At 40.3% G+C, this 15,718-nt stretch overlaps 1 protein-coding gene and 1 long non-coding RNA gene across 2 annotated transcripts in view; one reads left to right on the top strand and one right to left on the bottom strand.

Moving 5' to 3' along the window:
- Positions 1-15,718, top strand: part of LOC147028925 (uncharacterized) — a 245,031-nt gene that overhangs the window by 108,995 nt on the left and 120,318 nt on the right. The window contains exons 19-25 of the mRNA XM_085879809.1: positions 5-96; positions 454-569; positions 691-863; positions 5,241-5,317; positions 9,581-9,642; positions 10,268-10,353; positions 15,604-15,692. Of these exons, the coding sequence (XP_085735935.1) occupies positions 5-96; positions 454-569; positions 691-863; positions 5,241-5,317; positions 9,581-9,642; positions 10,268-10,353; positions 15,604-15,692 (695 nt within the window). The remainder of the gene's footprint in view (positions 1-4; positions 97-453; positions 570-690; positions 864-5,240; positions 5,318-9,580; positions 9,643-10,267; positions 10,354-15,603; positions 15,693-15,718) is intronic.
- Positions 1-15,718, bottom strand: part of LOC147028926 (uncharacterized) — a 79,654-nt gene that overhangs the window by 51,480 nt on the left and 12,456 nt on the right. The gene's annotated exons all lie outside the window — the stretch shown is intronic.

Here is a 15,718-nt window from a genome sequence, read left to right as displayed (position 1 = left end):
TCAGGGAAGTGAAACTTTGCAACAAGCTCAGAGAAGCGTGGATGGCACACAATGTTTTTCCAGCTACTCCAAATCTCCACATCATGCTTCACTCAGGTCCTTTATTCATCAAACCTTGACCAATTAAGATTGGAAGGAATGAAATAAAATACATATGAGATTTTGAGCAATTTATTCACATCATGGCTGAAGTTGGCATCGATACGAGGACCCGATAGAACATGATTTGCTCACTAATTTACAAACATCCGTTACTGTGTTTGGCACAATTTTAACTTCATGAAAACATTCATTTTAATTCCTCACATTTTTTTTTCTTCAATATATTTATTTCATAAAGTACACAAGATCAGATCATGGTTTAACAGCAGCTCTACGGAATAACTCTTATAACAATTGTGTTTCTAATGTGCATAACTGATAGCGTCAACTGACTCATTGTTTTGGTTCCAGTACCGGAGATGATGGAAAGCGGTTGTCAGGTGATGAGATGCAAGGATGCCTTGAGGGCACCCAGCATATTGCGACTTATTGCATCCACACTTAGCCTGGGGATCAACACTATCCAGGTAATTAATTGCCAACCAGGTAGTACTGCAACATACAACAGTGCACCACTATCCTAATAGAATGTTAAACAATTAAATGATTTATTTCATAGTTTCACAAAAATGTCTTGTGGTCTTACAGAAAAGCAGGCCGGTGCAATCCTGGACGAATGATACCTGTACGGAGATGTTTGGAGACACTGGGAGCATGAGGAACATGACAGCAAAGCTTGCTGCAAACACGTGGCTCAACAAAGGTTCCACCTGTCATTGCCACACAATGAACACCTCACATATCTCACCAATACTGGATGGGTGAGTGAATGGGACAAATAAGTTGTGTGCCTGTATATCTGACTGCTTGATTACACAAATACTTCCTTGGAAGCTTGAGTTTTTACCCTTGCTAGAGGGGTTGCATTTGGAACTGTTTGTAAATTCATTTGTCTGCTATCTGTCTGCCTGTCTGTCTCTCTGTCCATAATGTACGACCTCTATAAAATATGTTATCTTTTGAAAAAGAATGTTACAGTAATACGTGATTTTTTTTGATAAACTGAGAACATCTATAAAGTATGTACAATTAAAATGTGAGTATGTCAACAATCTATGTACAAGTAGAATGTGAGTACATGTATTAAGAGTGCGCAAGTAGAATGTGAGTATGTCTACAAAGTATGTACAATTAGAATGTAAGTACATCTACAACATATGTACAATTAGAAAGTGAGTACCTGTATAAAGTATGTACAACAAGAATGTGAGTACATGTATAAAGCATGTACAATTAGAATGTGAGTGCATGTATAAAGTATGTACAATTAGAATGTAAGTACATGTATAAAGTATGTATAATTAGAATGTGAGTACAAGTATAAAGTATGTACAATTAGAATGTGAGTACATGTCTAAAGTATGTACAATTAGAAAGTAAGTACATGTTTAAAGCATGTATAATTAGAATGTGAGTACAAGTATAAAGTATGTACAATTAGAATGTGAGTACATGTCTAAAGTATGTACAATTAGAAAGTAAGTACATATTTAAAGCATGTATAATTAGAATGTGAGTACAAGTATAAAATATGTGCAATTAGAATATGAGTACATGTATAAAGTATTACAATTAGAAAGTAAGTACATGAATAAAGTATTTATAATTAGAATGTGAGTACATGTAAAGTCTGTACAATTAGAATGTGAGTGCTTGTATAAAGTATATACAATTAGAAAGTGAATACATGTATAAAGTATGTATAATTAGAAAGTGAATACATGGATAAAGTATGTATAATAAGAAAGTGAATACATTAAGAAAGTGAGTACATTTATAAAGTATGTACAATTAGAATGTTAGTACATGTATAAAGTATGTACAATTAGAATGTGAGTACGTCTATAAAGTATGTGCAATTAGAAAGTGAATACATGTATGAAGTATATACAATTAGAAAGTGAATACATGTATAAAGTATGTATAATTAGAAAGTGAATACATGTATAAAGTATGTATAATTCGAATGTGAGTACATTTCTAAAGTATGGACAATTAGAAAGTAAGTACATGTATAAAGTATGTACAAGTAGAATGTGAGTACATGTATAAAATATGTGCAATTAGAAAGTGAATACATGTATAAAGTATGTACAATTAGAAAGTGAATATATTGTTGCGAATTCGCGCCCGCCGGCATGCGATCGGCCACGTGACTCGAATCGCGGCACGTCGCCCACCGGACGGACAATTCTGTCGTGACCCTCTCGGACTAACGCTGGGAGCTAGTCACGGGTGGGCCTTTCGGCCTCACCACGATCGTGCCAATCGGCCACCCGCGTGGGATAGGGTTGTTCGCCAAACTCGACCTACCTAAGTACCCACGCGGATGGTAAACCGGGCGATCGCACCTCGCCGCAGGTCGACTCCAGACACGGGCCGCTTAAGCGGTCCGTTCCGTACTATCGGGATAACCGAGCGGTGTTATCGTCGGCCTCGACGGTTCCGATTACTTATCGGGCGTATTAAGCCCACTACGAACCCTTTACGTGAAGCAAGATGGAGATTCAACAAAGGGAAGGACGCAGCGAAACGGGGAACAAGTTCACACAAGCACTTTATTCACACAGACACAGAGCACACATATACAGCCAAACAGAATCAGAAATGCACATATATTAATTTAAAACAACAACAACAACAATGCAGAGCTACGACCGAATACGCGAACACACGGCAACACTTAAAACAATACTACTTGACGGACGGCGCCACTCACAGACATTTACGCAAAAAGCAAAGGAAAAGGAAAAAGAAGTCGCGACTTCCCTTTTCGTGGCCGGTGAGCCCCTCTCCCACGACCGTCAGCGTGGTCGCGCCTGGCCCCGACCTCTCTCGTGGCCGGCGAACCCTCTCCAGCATTCCTCGTCCAGACACGCAGGTCCACCTCACAACCGGCACTACCGCGTCTCCCGTCCGTGCCTTCGCGACAGGCCGCTCGCCAAGCCGCGGGCGCAGGACTCTTCCCCCAACAAGACGAGCAGACAGGAAGCCTCGAAGAACCAACTCAACCTGAACCAACTCGACCAACTCTCGACCAACCACTCTCGACCAACAACTCGATCAACCACTCGACCAACTCTCGACCAACAACTCGCGACCAACCACTCTCGACCAACTACTCCTCAAGGTCCGTCCTGTCCGCCTTTTGTAGCTCAGGGCTCCGCCCTTCGCCCCCACCTCCCTTCGAGCTTCTTGGAGAAGCCTCTCAAAGGGGGGCGTGACCTCTCGCTCTCCCTCCACCCCGCGCCATGCGGGGGCCGGGGGAGTCAGTCTTGGCTCAGAGCCAGGAATTATTCCCCCAAAAAGAGGCCCCCACCTTTTCTCACCTTTGACCCCCTGCTCGGATTGCACTTCCCCCACACCGAGCACGGAGAATTTTGACGGGAGAAACAGGCGGGAAAACCCCCGAGCATCGTTGTTGGTTTTTGTTTGTTCCTGGAGATCGTAACTGCACAGGGCCTACTGAATGGCGAGTGGCGAAGATGTGGTGGCGTAGATGGTGGAGGTGGCGTAGTTGTAGTGTGGTTGGCGCTGTGGTGGGGATAGCGTGGTTGTTGAGATGCTGTTTGTTTGAAATAAAAGATAGAACAGAAAAATGGCTAACTCAAAGCGTCGCAGCCCGGATGGATCACATAAATTCCCTCTATACAACGGGTTTGGGCTAACCACACATGTACTTACAGAGATATCTCACCTGAGGGCCCTTTATGGTGTAATGCGAATTTCCACAACCATAACAATATGTATAAAGTATATACAATTAGAAAGTGAATACATGTATAAAGTTTGTATAATTAGAAAGTGAATACATTCATAAAGTATGTACCATTAGAAAGTGAGTACATCTATAAAGTATGTACAATTAGAAAGTGAATACATCTATAAAGTATGTACAATAAGAAAGTGAATACATGTAGAAAGTATATACAATTAGAAAGTGAATACATGTATAAAGTATATATAATTATAAAGTGAATACATGTATAAAGTTTGTATAATTAGAAAGTGAGTACATGTATAAAGTATGTACAATTAGAAGGTGAGTACATCTATAAAGTATGTATAATTAGAAAGTGAGTACATGTACAAAGTATTTACAATTAGAAGGTGAGTACATCTATAAAGTATGTACAATTAGAATGTGAGTACATGTACAAAGTATGTACAATTAGAAAGTGAGTACATGTTCAACGTATTTACAATTACAAGGTGAGTACATCTATAAAGTATGTACAATTTGAATGTGACGTATATAAAGTATGTTTAATTAGAATGTGAGTACGTCTTTAAAGTATGTACAATTAGAAACACCAAACCAAATAAACCACACAAAACAAGTCCTCACAAGAGTCTGCAATCTCTGAATACTCTTTCAAGTCATACTTTTGAACTCGTTCCTCAGCAATCATGATTTTATTCAATGAATGTGAACGTTATAAGTATCACTCAACGAAACCCTTCGTTCCTTTGATGACTCCTGAAACCAGTCCAATATTTTATTTAAAAAACTGCCAAACTATGTAAATTACAATCTTGTGAAAGTGTTCCATTTGAGATTCCAGACCAAGCTTAAGAAAATAAACAACTATTCTGCTTTGATGGCTGTTTCTCTTGATTGAGAAAGAATTAGATGAAAGAGGCAAAGCGAATGCATATTTTTTTTTATTATTCTTTATTTTTTGTATACCTTGTTGAGGCTCGTATGAGAGCCAACACACAACGCATAGCAAGGGGGGCATGAGACAAGTGGGGGAGGTGGGAGTGGGAAAGACAAAACAGTGGGGAACAGAGACATTAGGAGATCTATGGAAGGGAGAGGGAAGGGGCGGGGAACATGGGAAATTATATATAGATGGACATTACAGGGACTTTCAGGAAGGAAAGCAGAGAATTTGAAGGAGTGGGGCTTGGGGTGGATTAACGGGGGCAGAAAATTTTACCAATAGTGGAGTGAGTACATCTATATTTTAACTATTTAACAATAGTGGAGAGATTTTGTCATATATATGGAGCCAAGACATCTTTTATTCAACAAAATACCATGAGAGAACCTGTGTTGCCCTCAAAATGTGAGCAATAATCAACTTCAACTGTTTATATCATGTTCCTAATGACTTCCTGCTGTTCTACTCCAGAATGCTGGCAATCCTGAAGTCTGTCCTTCCATCAGATGTCCACATGGAGGTCACATTAGTGCTGTCTGCACTCAAGGGTGTGTGTACATCCAAGTTAGTCTGACTTGTGGTGCATTTATAAACCATAATCCTCATACATTGTATATTTACTCCACATTTACCTATTATAATTTTATCCTTCTCTTTAAATTTTAGGTTAATTGCGATTAACATCAGGTTTACTTCAAAGAGTCTTACATGCACACTGAATCTCCTGAATCCCTGCAATGGGATACATTTTAGGATATCACCCGTGAAGTGGAATTCAAGTTCTTTGTAATGGTAATGTTGACGGAAGTTTTGGCATATAGGGGCTCAGAACAAAGTTTTTATGATCGAAGAATGCATTCGGGTCAGGGTGAGAGGGCGAGGATGAGAGTTATACGTAAGGTGGTGGTTGTGGTGTTTGTTGCTTTAGTCCCTTTCGCCGTCACCACTGCTGTCAAGGTGTTTCATGTTTGCGAACCCGATGGACCTAAGATCACCGGCAACGTCGACTTGTTGGTCCCAGAGTTATTTTGTGGAAGTTTATGTTAAAAGATTGTCTGTGTTGAATGAATGGAGGGAATGTGTGGAGAATAGGTGAGCTGTGGTGTATGCAGTGGTGTTGCATTTTAGGCAGAGTGGATTTAAGGATTCTGATGCGAGATGGGAAGTATTTGGCTTGAGCTTGGCAACCATATTTGAAGTTAGCAAGCCTTTTTTTTTTCTTTCTTTTTTTTACTGGTGTTATGCATTGTTGTGCTGACTGTTTTGTCAATGAAAAGATTGTGAGATGCCATGTCAAAGGCCTTGTTGATGTCTTGCAGCAAGAACTATATGGGGTGGAGAAAAGGGGTGTGGGTTGCGATTAAAGCCCTGTATAATTACTTGTGTTGGTGTGGAGAGGAGGGGGATGGTGGAGTGGTGGGGATGGAAACCATGTTGGGAGATGGGGGGAGAGGGGGAGTGTTCGGATTGAAGTCATCCAAAGTTAAACTTTCCAAGATCTTGAATTGTATCCAAAGGAGGAAAATCAGTCTGTATGAGTCTGGGTTATTTCAGGGTATTCCAAGAGTAATTGTATATTTGAGTGAGAGTGTTGATGACTATGGGTCCCAGATGTTTGAGCTGTAAGTTGGATATTAGGTTTGGTCCTGTGGCTTTAGAATTTTTTAAGCAGTGAGGCTGCTTCAATATTTGGCTATTTCCTTCCGTCCATCTGCCCGACATAAAAATGAAGAAGAAGAACCTTTCTAACACACCGTGTTTCTTGTATAAATGGTGTGGGGTGGGGGCATGCTTTTTGTGTATTTATTATGTACATCTATTAATTAATTACGTACGATTGTAATGAATATACCTTTTGACCCTTTAGACTGCTGAGACCCCTTCGACCTTTCAAGACTCAAAAGTCCCCAAGAACTCAAAAGACGCAGATGACCCAAAACTCCCTGAGGACCCAATAGATGCAGATGACCCAAAACTCCCTGAGGACCCAAAACTCCACAAGGACCCAAAACTCCACGAGGGCCCAAAACTCCCTGAGAACCCAAAAAACCCACATGATCCAAAAGTCCCGGAATATCCAAAATACCTTGAGGACCCAAAATAACCCAAGGACTCAGAAGACCCAAATACTCAAAAGACCCAGATTACCCAAAAGTCCCTGAGAATCCTGAAGACCCTGAGGTCCCAGAAGACCCAAAAGTAGTCAAGGACCCAAAAAACCCAAAGGACCCAAAACACTCTGAAGACCCAAAAAGACCCATAAGACCTTGTACACCCTTTAATTCTGCTATAAATGGATGAGTTCTTCCATGGTGCAAAAAATTAATGAACAAAAAAAATCTATTTAAAAAATCTATTAACAAAATAAATACCAAAAATAATGATAACATTGTAACAAACCATATATTGATAATTAATTAATGCTAATAATATTAACAACAATAATAATAGTAGTATAATTTGATAAGAATAATAACGAATGTATAATCTCCGCCCTGGCCCAAGCACATCTGGGCTTGGTGAAAGGCAAGCTAATGCTCAAACAGTACAGCACGCGGGTGTGAAACAAGACCGTGAAGACCAATGAAAATTGGACCAATGGACCAACGAGCCCTATTTACTTTATATTATAAGTAAATATAAAGGGTAATTCTAAAGGGTTCGAAAGGATTCTAAAGGGTAATTATAATGGGTTCTAAAGAGTGATTCTAAAGGGTAATGATAATGGGTAATTTTGAAGGGTGATTCTCAAGGGCAATTCTGAAAGGGTATAAAGGGTCATTCTAATGGGTAATAAAAGCATAATTCTAATGGGTTCTAAAGGGTGGTTCTAAAGGGTAATTCTGAAGAGGTTTAAATGGTAATTCTAATGGGTTCTGAAGGGTTCTAAAGAATAATTCTGAAGGTTTTAATGGGCTCTAAAGGGTAATTGTAAAGGGGTTTAAATGGTTTTTCTAATGGGTTCTGAAGGGTTCTAAAGGGTAATTCTGAAGGTTTTAATGTGCTCTAAAGGGTTCTGAAGGGTAATTCTGAAGGGGTTTTAATTGGTTCTAAAGGGTAATTCTCATGGGTCCTCAAGGGTTTTAAGGGATAATACTAAAGGATGATTATGAAGGGTTTCTAAAGGGTAATTTTAATGGGTTTCGTTCGTTCCTATTTCATATTAAAAATGCCAAACTGAACTGCTTCCTTCAGGACATGGGTGAGATTTAAAAAAAAAAAAAATATATATATATATATATTTTTTTTTGGGGTGCTTGAATGTTAGCAATTGTTCTCCAGAATTTCCTACTGTTTGTTTTATAATCCATTTTGTTGATGAGCTTTTCCAAGTTTTGTTGCTTTTGAATATTTCTCAGGTTTTTATGATATTATTATGTTGGTGTTTGGATATTATCTATGTCTGTTGTTGTTTGAGGGTTATTCTTGTTTTCGCGAGTTATGTGTTTTTTTATTCATTTTGTTATTTTTGGAGCTGAAATTGGGCTTGAAGTTTTTATGCGTCCACAAGGAATATGTTTGTTATCTCCACCACCGTAGGTGGACGGAGGTTGTGTTTTTACCCCTGTATGTTTGTCTGTGAGCAGGATATCTCGAAAGGTTGTGGACAGATTTGGATTAAGTTTAGTGGACAGGTTAGGTGTGTGACAAGGATGAATTGATTCGATTTTGGTGAAGATCCAGATCTGAATTGGGATCTGGATGTAAGAATTTTTTCAACTGATTCTTAACCATTGAGAGATGGGACGAGAACCGATATCTAGCATGATATCTGAATAAGTTGTGGACGGATTATGACAAAACTTGGTGGATGAGTTGAGTAGGTGACAAGAACAAGCCAATTATATTTTGGTTAAGGTCCAGATCCAGACTATCAATGGGTTACAACACGAAACTGTTCAGCTTGGTGGAGGTATGTGCTCCACTAAGTGCTGTTGTAGTTGTTCGTTGTTCTTATTTTGTTGTTAAAATGGCTGACTGATTCATTGGTTGAGTTGAAGGATTGTGTGTCAAGAGGAGAGAGAGAGACTCAGACACAGACACAGGCACAGACCATATTCTATTTGTACTGTGAATAGTGGCCAGTAGGATTTTTTTGTTGTTAGTGCTGTGTGTTTTCTACCGGTAGGTGGAGGTTTATTAGCAATTCGTAGTGTAGTTACGTAGGGTATAAGGGTTAGTGACTTCAGTTGGGAATCAAACCTAGATATGACCGCCCAAAGGTAATCGAGCTATCCTGCCAACCGCCACTGCCGCCGCCGCCGCCACCACCACCACCACTTATTTCACGACCCCAATTATTTCCACTTTTTGTGGGGTTGGCTGGGGAATGTTTTTGGCCCAAGGCTTTCATGAACTGCCTGACCATGCCATGTTTGCTGAGGATTATATATAGTGCTGGTTGCGGTGAAAGTTAGCGTGAAATTTTAGGGAGAGACATGCAGCTGACCGTTACAAGTGATTTTATTACTCCTCCATTGGTTTCATTGGAGGGGACAAGAGGTTTGCCCTCTGTCTGTCCATCAGTCCATCCATCCCACATGTGGTTTTTCAGACTTTTTTTCCTCTACCCTTTAACATATTCAACTAAAACTTGGTGCATGACTTTATTATGATAAGTTACAGAACATGTTCGAGTTTCAGGGCATTTCGTCAATTTTTCACAGTTGTGCTCTTTTTGGACTTAGGAAATATCAGATTGGTGGGGGACATGTATTGCAAAGAAATTATCGCTCTTGTATATTTCTCTTTTTGTTTTGTTTTTGCTGGAGATTTTATTTGTTTTTTGTTTTCTTTTTTTTGTTGTTCAGATCTAGATGCCTACATTGGGGAAGAACAGCTTTGGCAAAAAGGCAAGAACAACACTGGAAATGTATGTGTTGTTCATTATTCATAATGAAGAATTATGCATTATTGTACTATTTGTAACATGACAAATTATGCACTATTGTATTGTTTGTGACATGATAATAAGGTGTATTATTGCACTGGATTTTATCAACTACAATTTGCTAAGAGTGTTTGCCACAAAGTAAACAAAGAGGCTGAAATTTTGAGTTTTATCCCTTTGTCAGATATACGCGTATCCAACCATGAGTAAAACATTTATAAATCAACTTTTAGTCGATAAAATCCATTGTTTATGTTGTCCGCTAATGCAGACCAACATTAACCTTCACAGAGACAAAATATTCTGTTGTATATTATTGAACTATTTGTGACATGAAAATAGAAATTCTTATTCGCTGTTTGAAATTGTACAGTAATGTGTGATGCTGATTGTTTGTGCCGAAAGTTAACTCCAACTTTCAGAGTCCATACTCTGTTCTGCTTCAAGGACCGTGGATACGAGTAACGCTCTTCGCTTTTTCTGGAGCCATGAGCACTGTATTAATTTATCATGATCATGTGAGGCAACGAATGTTTGTCAACAAACTAAGTGAATCAAGTCAGCATTTTCCACAAAATTATTGTCACCCACCCTGCACTCTTTTCAGACATCAGAATTATGGGGAAACCTTCGTGCTGCCTTGAAAGAAATTTTGATTGGAGGTCCAGAAGACCAACAGCATGCTTTGAACATGTAAGGCTATGAACCAAGGACATAACATCATGAAGATGAAGCAAGGTTGCAGAAGAGGAAAAATTAGAGATGAAAGAAGCTTTAAGGGTCAGGTTGCAAATGTGACTAAAAGGAGGAAAAATGTAACGGTCTTTGGAAAAGCAATTGTTTTGGGTTCACCTGGTTGTCATTTAAATGAACGTCATATTTAAATGGATATTGTAAAATGATTATTTGAAATAGAATCGTACTATAATTTGCGAAGTATGTGATACCTCTCACCAAGAAACAAAATCAAAGTCATGAACCAACTAACAGTAACAGTATTTCAGTTTGGCCCAGTATTTCAATCTGGGTTTGACAGATGGTACTTTTGGAGAGACAGGGTGTGTATGTGGGATTTGTTGGGGTTGAAAGATATATTCCAAGTGTTGGATCAGTTCCTGATTATATCAAGGTCTGCAGATAGTGAAGAGGCTTCCACCTGGCTATCTGAAGGCTGACAAATTATAGGGCAAATGATGGAATCATCAGCAAAGAGATGGGCAGGATCTTCTAGAGAATCATAAAGATCATTGATGAAGATGAGGAACAAGACTGGACTGAAGACACATTGCGGGGGGGGGGGGGGCATCCAGCCTTGACAAGGAGAGAAGATCAAAGAATCCTGTTCAGAGCTATACTCTGAATATGGGAGTGGAGGAAGTCAGTGATCCATGAGAGGAGGTGTCCTTGGATACGATAAGCAGACAGTTTGGAGATCAAGACGAGGCGCCAGACTGTATCAAATGCTCAAGATATGTCTGGAGAGACTTCGCTGATCTCATGTCTGAGATTGAGGCCATCCATCCATTGTTGGGAGAGCAGCATGTCTAAGGTAGAATTGCTGGGTCTGACACTGAACTCATGATATAAGATCAGGCCATTGTAGAAAAGGAATGATTTGATGTCATCTGCATTGATAGATTCCATGACCTTGCTTATAATTGGAAGCAAGCTCATAGCCCTGTAGTTCAGAGGAACCATTTTTGCACCATGTTTGTAGTGATGTTGGCTAACTTCCAGGCACATGGAAACTGACCCAGAGAGAATGTTCGAGTAAACAGAGCAGAAAGAGGATGAATAAGAGGAGCACAGCAGTGTTCTGAAAAACATGCACTGATGCTGTCTGGGCCTGTTGCAGAATTCGAGTCATTGTTTATCAGAAACATCTTCACATTCTCAACTGGGAAAGACAGTATCCGGGAGCAGTTGGGGACGAGAGTGTCGGGTTGTTGTAGGGAGTGAGGGATTGGGTACACAAGATTTAGAAGCAAACATAGAATTGAGGCATTCTGTCTTCTCATGAGCAGAGTCAGCTGTGTTTTGATTTCTTTTTTGTATACAGTCATGGCTCGTATTAGAGCGAGAACACAGAATGGATCAGGATGCAACATAACAAAAGGAACAGCCGAAAGAGAAGATGGAAAACCCAACAGCATGGCCTCGGGACTAAATAGACAGAGGTAGACAACGAGGGATGTGGTTAAGGATGAGGAGGGGAGAATGCAGGGGGAGGATAAGATGGATACAAGAGCAAACTCTCAGGAAGGAAAACTGGAAATTTGGGGTGGGGAAGGAGGAAGGACAACAGATATTCCCTGTTTGTCAGGCTGTGATCCAGAGTGATTCCAATGTACAGTATCTGGGGTGTGGTTCATTCTGGACTGACTTACCACAGAAGGAGACGTTTAGTTTGGAATTAGCCAAGTGATTGCTCAGACAGAAAGAAGTGACAGTGTTTTTTTTATTGATGGGGACGAGGTCTCCATTTGTCGAAATACTTCTCCAAAACCTTGAGGTCGTTGGTAAGAACTCTGTTCATGTTGTCATGATTGCATGACTGATAGGCAAGAGTTGTCACCGGAAGTTTACACACACATATATATATATATATATATATATATATATATATATATATATATATATATATATATATATATATATATATATATGTGTTGAGCATCATTGGAGGCCAACACTGATTGTTGGGTGAGACTATCATTTAGAGTTCTTGATGGACTGGCCATATCCCCAAGTAAGCCTCTGAAATGACGGTTGCATGCACGTGCTCGCATGGTTGTACAGCAGGGAAGAAGCTTTGCTTTTTTGCGAAGTAGTCCATGCATCCAAAGTGTCAAAAGCTGCTGACAGATCTATGAAGGCAACACCACTCTCGATAGAACGTTGGTATCCAGCCTCAATGTACATTATTAAAGCCAGGACCCGATCCACAGGTGATCTCCCTGTTTTGAATACTGTCTATTCCACTGAGATGAAAGGCTCAAGTAGCAGCGAGATGTGACTTTGCAGAAGACATTGAAACAACTTGCATGATGTGTGGAGTAATGATATCGGCTGGTAGCTTGAAGGGTCATCAAGCGACTTCCCTAGCTTGGGTATGGAAATAATCTTGGCTTTTGTCCACATCAAAGGAATAGTGCCAGACTGGTGGATAAGAGTAAAAAGGAAGGGCATCAAGCTGTACCTTTATGCCGTAGATTCTTGAGAAATTCTGGTTATATATCATCTTGGTCAGCTGCTTCCCCAGGCTTTGCTGTTGTTTTTGTTGTTGGAGGTGGTGGTGGTGGTGGTGTATAGCCCTGGATAGTTCTCTCAAACAAGCCCGTGGCATGGAGAGAGCAGCTCGATCTCCCAAGAGTGACCCAGAGATCCCCCACATTCAGGATGGTGTGCCCCCTCCTTCACAAAGTCAGGTCCATGACAGAGTTGGAGAGAAAAAGAAGAGACCGAGACAAGAGGGTATTGGTTGGTCCATGGGGACCGATTGGCACTCTGACCATGACCGTGCTGCATTGACGAATCCGAGCAGCAGGGAAGAATAGGGAAGATTTGGCCCCTGACTTGCATTAGGAGGTACAACCACCATGAAGAGATATCCACAATAGTTGCCCCAGGCTTTTTTGATGCCACTTCTACTTCATGAAGGGTGTATGGGGATACCAAGCTAGAGGTAGCAGGTGGTGTGAACATGGTAGCAGAAAGTTTCTTACGTACCTTCATCCCTTTGTTGCTTGGATGTGATGCCATTGTTATTCTGGAGAAGCTTTGATGCTGCAGCATTTGCAATGAATTGTGGTGGGTGATGTTGCAGTGTGCCAGCAGCACCGAGGTGGCAGAGAAGGTTTTAAGCTGTCCTGTTGGAATGAAAATGTATCTGGCATCATGAACTATTCAAATGAAAATTAACATTTTCATAACAGTATTTATACTTATAAAAAGACTACTCTCCTTGAGTAACAGGCAGTATCATTCAGAACAATATTAATATTGTCCATTTTGTTATGACCGAGGAGATCGAACGTGTTTGATGGAAATCGAAGATGTGGTGGAACCTTTCCAGGATGAAAACTGTGAAAGTCGGCCATCATAATCACTGAAACAGATTGACAGCTCAACATAAGCATGGGAGACACGAAATAAAATAATTTCACGTGAATAGTCCATCCCGTACATCATATGCATGACAAACTGAGAAAACAAGCCGGTAAGCGACGAGGGATTCGCAAGGATCGAAGTGCTGGATACGATGCTTTTCATTCTGACTGATCCACCGACGAAGATTCATTGCCAAGACGTATTGGTTCACATACAATTGTTCCTCTGCCTGGCAAGATTTTTCCTATTGCGTATTTTGCCAACTGGCACTCCTCATAAAAAATGACGGTAAATAGACACCCTATTTTTGAAGGACTACCATTTGAAAAATAATCGGTTTGCTGGTTTGTGCTGTGGAGCCTCGTGTTGCAGACACACACACACACACACACACACACACACACACACACACACACACACACACACACACACACACACACACACACACACGGAAAACCCGATAAACTTCTCTCAATGCTCTTGTTTGACCACACCTCCTGAGCCACACAATATTTTTCATAAGCCACGCCCACTTTCCATAAGCCACGCCCACTTCCTACGCCACTCCCACTTACCTACGCCACTCCCACTTTTCATCAACCATCTCCACTTTCCCTAAGCTCCGCCCACTTTCCTAAGCCCCTCATAAAAAATGACGGTGAATAGACACCCGATTTTTGAAGGACGACCATTTGAAAAATCAAACCTCAATCAAAAATCGGCTCGAGTAAAATTTTCTAAATATCTCGAAGTGTTTAATTCCGAAGTCGCGTTTCTCTACATTCAAAACTGAAGAACAAGTATTGAAAATACTGTACGTGGTTTTTCGGCCACTGCACAGCAACGGGTGGTTGCTAGGCAACGAAATTCAAACGCACCTTCCCAGACCATATGGCACCTGTTGGCAAAGTTTCATCGAAATCGGTTCGCTGGTTCATGCTGTGGAGCCTCGCATTGCAGACACACACACACACACACACACACACACACACACACACACACACACACACACACACACACACACACACACACACACACACACACACACACACACACACACACACACACACACAGATGGAAAACCCGACAATAAGGGATATCTCGCATATATAGCGAATCCAATAACTGAATATAATAATATAAATAAGAAGTAATAACTACCGTGGAAACTGGAATTAGTAAAAGACTTATATGGCTTTTCACAATGGAAATGACCCTCATTGTACACCTTTTTGAGTGATGATGATCAATACGTACACTGTTTCGGAGGAAACGTTGTGCAATTGAGTATTTGAAGGGTGTGGGGGATCGTTTTGTAAAAATCTAGGCAACCACATTATATGAGAAGTAAAATCGCTCAAAATAATTTTTACTCATTCCTTTGGCACAAGTAATAAAGTGATGTGGCCCGAGAACAGAGTGAATGCAGGAACCAAATTCCAATTTATTTTTTTGTGGCATGAGAAAAACGACCCATGAGGCCTGTTCATTGAAGGAGATCATGGAAGATCATTTTGACTGATTTTTAGCTCGCCTGTTCAAAGAACAGAGAGCTATAGCGATACCCCTGGCGTGAGCGTCAGTGTGAGCGTGAAAATGTTAAAGTTTTTGGTGCAAGTTATTTCCTTTCTCATGGTTTTATCTACCACACTATTTTTTACTGATTACAATATACAAATACATATATTGCTTTAAAATTATTTGGATCAGACTTCACTGCAATGCTTTATAAAAAATATTATTAGACGAGTCTTTCAAAAACGATAAATGTATAAACAGGCGAGAATTGTGTGGCTTTGACACCAACTCTGGTTTTTTTATGTGATGCACCAGATCTTTGAAGATTCTTCTGGACCCACTCTTCGGAGACTTTAGTTACCTGACAAACTTCACCACAGATTTTGCAAATGAGAATGCCACCGGTATGTATCTATAATTGATTTCAAAA

Source organism: Eptatretus burgeri, chromosome 4 (assembly GCF_056783735.1).
Source record: "Eptatretus burgeri isolate ZD-2024b chromosome 4, Ebu_testis_v1, whole genome shotgun sequence".
Classification (NCBI taxonomy): domain Eukaryota; kingdom Metazoa; phylum Chordata; class Myxini; order Myxiniformes; family Myxinidae; genus Eptatretus; species Eptatretus burgeri.
The sequence above is the reverse complement of the archived record's forward strand: the minus strand, read 5'-3'. Positions and strand labels throughout refer to the sequence as shown.